At 32.7% G+C, this 10,829-nt stretch overlaps 1 protein-coding gene across 1 annotated transcript; it reads left to right on the top strand.

Moving 5' to 3' along the window:
• Window positions 1–28: 28 nt before the first annotated feature.
• Window positions 29–10,565, top strand: LOC149487518 (solute carrier family 25 member 32). The gene is made up of 6 exons (XM_089696037.1): window positions 29–382; window positions 1,776–1,929; window positions 2,856–3,105; window positions 6,827–6,940; window positions 7,848–7,993; window positions 10,409–10,565. The coding sequence occupies exons 1-6, from the start codon at window positions 232–234 to the stop codon at window positions 10,551–10,553; spliced, it is 960 nt and encodes a 319-aa protein (XP_089552163.1). The 5' UTR covers window positions 29–231; the 3' UTR covers window positions 10,554–10,565.
• The last annotated feature ends 264 nt before the right edge of the window (window positions 10,566–10,829 follow it).

The following is a 10,829-nucleotide window of genomic DNA, read 5'->3' as shown; positions in this document are numbered from 1 at the left end:
ATCTGACCTAATTATTGTAAAACGGAACGTTACCGACAATTACATGAAAGAAATCATGTGGAAATTATTTCACTCACGCCTATTTCATTTCGTCGAAATATTAGGAAAGCAATGATGTGTTGTGACGATAGTATATTGATAATTTTTGCAAAAGATACCTGGGAAAGTGTGCGGCAAGCGTAAATATCAATTCAGTCCCTACAAAATGTTTCCGCTGTGATTTAATCAATCATGACTACAATGAAGAATCCTAATTCGCCGTCTTCTAAGCTCGCTCTTCTCAATCACATCAAATACGAACATCTGGTCGCTGGAATATCTGGTGGCGTTACCTCTACTCTAATCTTGCACCCTTTGGATTTGATTAAAATTCGATTTGCTGGTATGTACCCACCTTTGTCACAAGTTATCATTACATATACTTTTTAATTCGTGAACTTATATATTGAAGTAGGGTTATGCCTACGATGTTATTGTTTGAATACAATGTATGTGTTGTGTTTGTAATAATAGCAATGTGTGTCTTATATTGGTTTGAGAATTGAGAGTTTTAAATTCAATTGTGACCTTGAACTAGGGTTAGAAAAGTTGATAGTTGTTTAACTGATTTTATTTAACTGATGCAATACAAAATGTATATTTCATTTTAAATGCTTGTTTGCACTCAAGGCAGTTGTAATATTTGTTATTGCAATTGATGAAAACAAGATAAAACATTGTTTATTATTAACAGAACAGTCGACAATGCATTTTTAAAAGCTATTGAGACATTAAAGTTTACAATTATGTAATCATTCATAATTGATAAGTTATGAATGTTTAAGAATGCTTAATTAACATAACTTTTACAGTCATATAATAAATTAGGTTCAATAAGTGCCTCTTTCAATAGATATTAGAATACATTTTTTTATTCTACATATTATTATTATTTTTTTCATTATTATAAATACAAATCCAAAAGTTTTTAAGCTTGTTACTTTTGCAAAAACAGCTGATCCAATCGGTATTCATTTTAGTATACAGATAAATTACAGTCTAAACACCAAAGTTTTCAATTAGTGTAAAATTATTAAAATTATTGCTTATATTTTAATTTAAATATCTATTCACATAAAAGTACTTATGATTAAAAGTTATGACATCACTGTAATAAAACAGTCGCTTGATCAGGAAAAGTTAATAAAATTTAATTGTTTTACATGTAATTGTTGTAACTGCAATAATACCAAATTAATATGTGCATTAAGTATACACATGTAGCATGATTCACTACTCATAAAGAGGTAAAAATTGTTTGTATGTACGGTATAATATCTGAAACTATTGAACTGTTTCTAATAACAGATATTATGTTTTTATGTGAAACCGACATTGGAAAAAACTTAAATTAATTTTGGTACTGATAGGTAATAACTTAGATAGTTAACTTGATCTTGCATTATTTATGTTTACAAAATGGCTATTGAACTAACTATACTTAGAAGAGCAACTATGGAGTTTCTTGCCGGTTCTTCTCTATAGATATTGCTTTCCGAATCAATGGTAAATGGTAAATTATGTTATGATTTTTCAAAATTGCATCTAGAAGAAGTCTAATTGAATAAATAAATGTTTGAACTTGGAGTTAAAACATAATAATGCATAATAATACTATATAATAACACTATTTACTAAATCTCAATGCTATTTTTTTGTTAACAATATAGTAACAAAAATAAATTCACTCTTATCAATAGCCTTACTATACAATAGGTTCTATATTTTTTGTTCAGTAAATGACGGACGCACAGCAACAGTTCCACGTTACGACGGCCTCGGCAGCGCGTTTGTGACCATCGTGAAGAAGGAGGGCTTCCGAGGGCTGTATAGGGGTGTCACGCCGAACATTTGGGGCTCAGGGTCCGCGTGGGGCTTTTATTTCTTATTGTGAGTATGGCATTATTCTTTTATATGGATTCTTTGATCCATTAAATCTTGAAATTTGTTTTTTTAAGTGTTGGTTTAAAAGGCCTTTTTAACGTCAAAAGGAAAAAATTGGTAGTCTGTAAAGTTGGTTTACTGACGATAGTTGAACGTGACAACGTCCGATTATGCTTCTTCGTCGCTCGTTCCGCGCTCTCGCTCGCACTTCAAGCCTTACGTCATACGTGGAACGCCTCAGAGCGAGGTAACGCCGCATGAGTCATGTTTTTTCGTGCGTGGAGCCGGCTCTATCGAATTATAAGACGTTGTCACGTCAAAAACTATTCCCTTTAACCATGTCAACAAACTTGTTGGTGAATTGTTAAAACCAAATACTGTTATAAATAATCAACTTGATTTATCTCTTACTGTTATCCAGGTTCACTGGTCTATTGTAGTGTATGTTCAAAATAGATAACTTTTCAGTATTTGTAGTAAGTTTTCACTTTTCTAGTCATGTCTTTTATTTTGGAATTTATACCTTACATCATGATTTTTTTCTGATTGCGATTAGATAAAAAATATAAAGGTTGGTTGATATCATCCTACATTCATCAATTTAGCATAACTTCCGAATTTTCGAATTCTTTATAGAAACAATGCAATAATATCATAAGTATTCATCTATAAATGTGAAAAATTGTATTTCTTGTATGGATGTTTGTTACTCATTCACGCAAGACAATTGATCGGATTTTTATAACTTTTTTGATACTTTTTATCTGATTACCACACAAATGAAGCAAGTTATTTACAACATAATAACTCGAACATTTTTATTACGATTTCTTTGCGCTGCAAAAGTTCTTACAACTAAGTCTTAAAGTTTATATTGTGTTCTTTTAAATCAATCCCTCTACTATTTTAACAATACAAGTGTCCAATTTCAGCTACAACGCCATAAAGACATGGATACAAGGCGGCAACGCGCGAACCCCGCTAGGGCCAGGTCTACACATGCTGGCCGCGGCCGAAGCGGGCATACTGTCCCTTATCATGACGAACCCGATATGGGTGGTGAAGACCCGCCTTTGCTTGCAGTATAGCGGCGAACATTTGGCCGAGAATAAGACATATAACGGCATGATAGATGGCCTCAGCAAGATTTATAGGACGGAGGGGATACGCGGGCTGTATAGGGTAAGTAAACAAATTAAAAAAAATACCTGGGTTCTTTGTGTTAAAAAAAAACGGGTTGCACTCCGCGAGTGCCGGCAGAAGTGAAAACTTGATTATTAACGTTCACATGTTTGATATTTTGGAATGGTATCCGTCTTAAACATGGAATATAAGGGCTAAAAAAAAAAAACATCCGTCTTACGCTTTTTCGATCAGGCCACGTGTCCTGACGCGAGTTTATGATTTTATACCCAACGCCGCTAAAGAAGTTTTCTATTCAAAAAATCGATAGGTCTTTGATGTATTGTAACGATTGCTGTTTGACAGTGCCCGGAAACGTTTTATACGCGCTCCATAGCATGAAGTATGAAAACTAACGATCATTCAATGGTCACCCCATCAACGTACTAACCGCGCGTGTGGTTGCTTGACTTAAGTAGTAAATAAACTGTGATTGTTATTGGCCATATTTGTATTTAAAATTTTGAACATATTCATGAATTTCGAATTGGAGTAATTTTCTTATCAATTTCTGATTACAATAAATAAATTTAAGAATAATTAAGTAATGAATTGTGCAGGTAGTGAATCGTTTATAATCGATGTTGCCTTTAATTCATTACTATTATTTGATAAACATGACATATATTTAGTCGCTCGTTCCAAAAAAGCCAAGCATTGTTTTTATTATTGATACAATATGTGCGTGACGTTAAATTCGAGACATTATCAGGGAAAGCAATGATTGATCGACAGACGAAGGTATTGATTTAGAAATGTTTCGCCCTTGAAGGTGTTACGTAATGTGGCAGTTACTTAATTAGGTATCGATTAAAGTCTGGCTGAATACGAATGAAGTTTTAATGGATGTTTTGAACCGATTTAGAAATCTATACTATCTATACTAATGTTATAAAGCTGAAGAGTTTGTTCGTTTGAACGCGCTTATAACAGGAACTACTGGTCCGAAATGAAAAATTCTTTCCGTGTTAGTTAGCCAGATATCAAGCAAGGCTGTAGGCTATATAATATCATGTCGCTAAGACCATTAGGAGCGGAGCAATGCGGGTAAAACCGCAGGGCGCAGCTAGTCATAGATATAGATTAAAGTTTGGAAATTACAGGGTATGCTACTTATTTCCTTTTAGTCGTGAAATAACGTGTAATTATTATTTAAATATATAGCTCTAAATTGAAATGTCTGAAAAGGATAATTATCTGCTACTTAATTACAATTAGTTATGTTTAGTGTGACATTGTTATGCTGAAAACAGTAGTCTTCTCTTTCTAATATAGTTAAAAAGCTATGTATATAATTAATAATAATAATAAATAAATAAAAACTTTATTGACATAAAGAAATAGGTAGGCTTAGAAATTAGAAGATTACTTATATTTTTCTGGCATAAATAATTAAAATATTCAGATGACTTTATTTAGGAGAAATTTTGTGAATAAATGAATACATTATAAGCCTAAATACAACAGATGATAAATAGTTTTCATTATATTTACAATAATAATATCGACACAAAAACCTTATCGTTACGACATCGACCGAGTAAAACTACGGCATATTGATTTCTATACAATATTATCATTTAGGTACTTATCGATTACGTTTGTGGAATTGTAGTTTCTTATGAAATAATTTAATGCGCAAGGTTTTTTCAAGATCTTTTAATAGAAAAACGTATTTTTGATTGTTTGCCAAAAACACCTTATTCCTATATTTTACGATTGTCTCATTGTGATGTTTAAACACATAATGAGAGGTCCCAGTTTCGAATCCCGAAGTATTGCAATGTCTTTACTCTTTGTGTTCCTTTCTACGCATACTTTTGCACGCCTCATAAGCGAAGCGTTGAGGTGGGTACTACTGTCACTTCGCGCAAAACATCTGATTTTTCAAACTTAAAATGTCTTTATGTATCATACATTGCACTTGTAAGATAATACATACACACACATATTAAGAAAAAACACTATTTTTAACGTTCATGATATTTTTGATGTCATTTTTGTTATTTAAACTAGTTAAAAAACAGTTTAAAAAAGTTCTGTCTTGGACGTCCGTGTGTCTGTATGTGCGGATCCTTTTTCTTGTTAACACGATAGCGACCGAAATACTTTACTAATCGAGTCTTTTTTTTTCTCTTACGCTTGAGTATGCTCAGGAATAGAACCCTTTCATTTTTCAGGGTCTGATTCGATGTGGTTTAATTGTTATTAAATAAACAAAAATAATAATTAATAAATATTTATTAAAAAAAATTTTGAGGCGTGCACTTTTGGATTTTCCAAATTATTCTTAATTAACTTACTTAATTTTCTACGCAGTTGGCTTGGTCTCATATGTGTATTGTGTAAACTATTCCAAAACTGGATGTCACAAGATGAATTAGGAAACGGGCTACTCTTTGTCCTTATATCAATATTTTAAAACGTAAAAAATATAATCGATTTTAGGGAATAGAAATAAGAGTTGAGCAATAAAGTTATACGAAGAACAGAATCATTTTAATTAAAAGTATTTACTATTTTTTATCTTCATTGTAATATAGACTCAACCAAAGTCAGATCATATCTTTACAATCTAATTAAATATCTGACTGCAAATTCATCCGTATCGATAATTTAATTATAATAATTAATGCTTGTCATTGACATTACGATTATGAGGTTAATAAAAATCTGCTATCTGTATTAAACGACGAAATTTTTAACACGTGATTGATCTGTTAAGAAATTAACAAAGCCGATTTCTAAGCCACTCTAACTAATAAATTACAAAATTTCAGCTCAGTACATAACAAAAAAAAATCGATGTAGGTACAAACATAATTTTATTATTATAAGTATACTCACTACTTTTATAATATAGGTACGTATATAAGCAATTTATACCGACGTGTATATTTTTAATGTTTTTAGACTTTAATCTATCAATCTTCAGTCTTTAAACTGAAGTCCACCGAGCCTATCTTAGTGTCAAAGGTTCGTCAAGCCATATCTATTATTATTACAATATTCAAACCTTATAATCTTGGAGTATTTTTGTCCTCGCGACAAGAAAGATACTGAACTGATTTTGCGCCATTTCGCGCATAACTTCCAAACGACTGCACCAAATTGGATAAAAAATTATTTTATGTCTTTGCCAGGAGAAGCTTTGTATAAAAAGAAAAAATCTAAAAAATATTACAAAAAAATAAATAATAAAATTTAGGAAAGCTTAAGCGATACACATAACTCAGGCCCCGGAATCACAGACACAATAGAAAATCTATTGTGTTGTGGACCGATCGGGCCGTTCGGGGCGCAATGGGTTGAGAGTACCTGAGTATCTAGTTCAAATAAATAAAAAATAAAAAAACTAACATGCCTATTATGTATGAATTAGATTGTAGAATACTCCTTATTACGATAAAATAGTCGATAGAGTTACAAATAAGGGACCAATGAAAGGAAAATGGTATTGCTAAGGTCACATTGTATCTATTCTTTTTAAACATGTTGGAAAAACATTGTGAAAATGAACTTTGTAACAACCTTGTAGTTTCATCGTATGATTTTTATATTCAACTCGTTTATTGTTTCATTTCCTATTAAATTATGATTTTATCCGTAAATGCATCCTTATATGCTTGTATTTATAAATAGATGGATTTACGAATGCGACAAATATGTATTATCACGTTGATTTCCTATTTACTAATATATTTAATTAATATATTTCTAGGGTTTCGTCCCGGGCATGTTCGGCGTGTCGCACGGCGCCCTACAGTTTATGACATACGAGGAGATGAAAAATAGGTACAACCAATACAGGAATCTGCCTATTGACATCAAATTGGTGAGAAGGATTTTTATATATTTTATATGACTACACTGAAACATAACACCCTGGCAACAGCAGGCGTGTATCCTATCCTATTCACTCTATTACGCCTGTTTATGACCTTTCAAACACACAGCACATTGTCTATTAAGTATATTATTATGATTCGTCTACACTACATTATGACACCTGCACTCACATAAGTTGCAGAATTAATAAAATTATGACTCGTTTACACTCAACTATAATACCGCTATACTATAACACACACCCACGTTAGAAAACTATGACTCATATTTACACTCCATTACAACACATGCATACACACACGTTGCAGAATTCTGACTCGTTTACACTCAACTTTATCACCTGCATACACATCACATTCACTATTATGACTCACTTACACTCCACGTATAAGATCAACACGCACACACAATGCAAAATTATGACTGTTTTACACTCAACTATATCACCTGCATACACACCACATTCACTATTATGACTCGTCTACACTTAATAATTATAATGCCAACATGCACACCACATTCACTATTATGACTCGTCTACACTTAATTATAATGCCAACATGCACACCTCATTCACTATTATGACTCGTCTACACTTAATTATAATGCCAACATGCACACCACATTCACTATTATGACTCGTTTACACTCCATTATATCGGATCGACATTCTTCATCCGAACCGCGAGGGACTGGAACATGCTTCCTGAGTATGTGTTCCCCGACGAGTACAATATGGGGGTCTTCAAGCGTAGAGTGAACGGGTACCTTCAAGGGAAGCGCGCTCCATGATAGGCCACATCTCAGCTTACCATCAGGCGAGATCGTGGTCAAGCGCTTCCCTATCACACAAAAAAAAAAAACACTACACACTACACTGTCGTTGGTTGCAGACGTCACTCGAGTACCTGACGTTCGCGGCAGTATCCAAGCTGCTAGCGGCGGGCGCCACGTACCCGTACCAGGTGGTGCGCGCGCGGCTGCAGGACCAGCACCGCTCGTACGACGGCGCGTGGCACTGCGTCACAGAGACATGGAGGTACGAACGCCTCCGCGGCTTCTACAAGGGCCTCACGCCGTATCTCCTCCATGTAACGCCAAACATATGCCTCGTTATGCTCATATGGGAGAAGTTCACTAATAACGATTGATCCGCTCGCGTTCTGTAGGTCGGTCGGTATCTGATGGGAATTACGTACACGGCTATATGCGTTCTGTGCTCTGTGTTATCATTGAGATAATATTACTACGTATGGAGGAGACACCACTAACAAAATCTGTGCGCCATTTTTTTGCTCTAACTAAGTTTTAAAAATTATTATTTTGTTAGGTACTTACCGATGAAAGTTATTCCTTTGCACTTTTCCGTATTATTTGTATTATTTGTGCAATATCGTAACACACACGAAGGCATATTTGATGCGTTTCACTTTAAAACCATTAAAAAAAACCTGTATGTTGAGCGGAACATAAGTGATGTAGGTGGTGTCGTCTCCATATGTATATCTCAATGTGTGTTATCTGTGTTTTGACAGCTGACGGCGCGCGCCAGGTGAGCGTAGGTTAAGCGGGAATTTTATTGTTTTTTTTATTAATTTGAATTTATTTATTTTTAGATTTATTTATTGTTAACGTGCATTTTTATTGTATTGTAATCGCCCTCGATCCGTTTGTATATGTATTCTCCAATAGCGATGTATTGACAAATAATGGTTGTTACGCTAACGTTTTTTTTGGTTTTGTGATTAAAACTGTCGAATAGTTATTGTATTGAGTTGTGACAGGTTTCGTTATGTGTTTGGTATTGACGAGAGGATTAATGGTTATCGTAAAATGTACGCGGTTTTATTCAATATTTATAAAATGTATCATTCATATTAAAATTGTAGCGTAGCATAAATCAGGGTTGTCTATTTTTAATACGGGTACAATTTTCGTGAATTTTTTTGACAGTAAAGTAGTATAGAACGTGGTTGGAGACAATGAAAAATAGACAGTCCTGAATATTAATAAATTTTATGTATATGTAAAGCCTGTCTCACGACATATGTTGTGTTTATTGAATTAGCCTATTATAATATATTTGTTTGTCATATGTTATGTAACCTCTTATAGTAGTGTAATTGTTCCCATCAGATCGGTGTAATATTAACTTTAGTGACCCTCGGTCGCTACAATATAGATTTAATTTAATTTTTTTGTGATAATAGTACTTAGAATCCCCTTAATATAAAATCAATGTAAAAGACATGTTTCCCATCTTTTACATAACGTTACATGTGTGGTGAGACGACGTTAGGTTCTTTATATTGTTTTAATTTTTTTTAATTATAGAAAAATAAATAAAAAAGTTCTTTTAATTATAGAAAAATAAATAAAAAATCACAAGTAAGTTCGAAGCTGTTCTATCGAGGCTTTATATCATCTTCCCGCCTAAAATATAATTACATCTCATTGGTTTGATATTTCTTTGTTATAAAATATGCAATAACTTCATTGTAGCCAGCAGTCTCGTGTAGGTGAATTTTAATTTCGAATTAGTATAATTTTTAATAGAATTTAATATAGAATTGTGATTAGTGCATATTTCACACGTGTCAGTAAGGAATAGGAATATTGTGTAATGCGTAATACTTTTTAAATTTATTATAATAATTAATTATAGAACATACATCACTTAATTTATAAAAACGATATGTAGGTATTAAAAATCGTTTATAATTCGAATTATGCATCATCATGAAAAATCATTTTTAAAATTAAGATATAAGATCATATTGTGTATAATTAAAATTTCTTGGTAAGATTTTGATACTTTATAAAATGTGTAAGCGTAAGGTATATCTTGCCGTTTAAAAATGTTCTCTATTACAATGGTCGGTGGGTTGATTTTGAATCGATCCAGGTTCTTACTGAAATGTGTGAAATAATTAGTAAAAAAAGAACACCAAATAATATGTGATGTTTAATATTGCACATGAATTATCAATAAATTAGTTAATTCGGTGGCTGGCCACGCTCATTGATACATATATTTTTATATGATCGCTAATAATTTTCAATGTTCTAACTCGCCTTCAATTTGTGTAATCAATAAATGATAGCAAATTGATATTCTGTCAATTTTATTTTACCTTTTCTGGGCTGGGATTGATGATAAGGGAATCCTTTATCCTTTTTTATTGAAAAATCATATTAAATTATACTGATTATACAAGCATTTTCACAGATCTTCTGTATTGATTCATATAATTTTATAGTATTCCTCATATTTTCAAATCTTAAAAGATCATTCCAAATTACCCAACATTCCGGGGGAAAACAGCCCAAAAATCAAAACCACCAAAATATACGCACATCAAGCGGTAAGTATTTTGTCTATTTCTCAAGAAAACGTTAAAAAATATATATTTACATTTACATATTACATTACATAATAAATTACGTTTTTCAGGCACGAAGGCTGGCGTGGCTTCTACAAGGGGCTCAAACCGAATTTAGTTCGCGTGGTACCGGCTACAATGATCACGTTCTTGACATATGAAAATGTATCGCATTTTATGCTACGTCGAGGGCAAGAGGTTAAATTACCCTCGTAAATAAAAATAAGTTGTTTTTTTTATAGATACGTCGTACACGCTCCAAAATAGTCAGGTAATTGCCTGACTCGATGCGAGAGCGAGATGTTATATGTTTTATGCGTGAGAGTGAAAGAGCGAGGCATATAAAGGGCATACGATTTAAAATGTTTTTTTGTGTAAAACCTATCTATACTTTTTGCTTTTAAGATATAATTTAGCTTAATTTTTATTTCGTGTCTTTAGTTTCATGCCAAAGTATGTGATTGAATGTTTGGTTTGATATGTATTAAATAC

Source organism: Colias philodice, chromosome 6, assembly GCF_061535455.1.
Source record: "Colias philodice isolate Cphi_HAF_F1 chromosome 6, ilColPhil1 Martin Lab GWU primary, whole genome shotgun sequence".
NCBI lineage: Eukaryota > Metazoa > Arthropoda > Insecta > Lepidoptera > Pieridae > Colias > Colias philodice.
The sequence above is the reverse complement of the archived record's forward strand: the minus strand, read 5'-3'. Positions and strand labels throughout refer to the sequence as shown.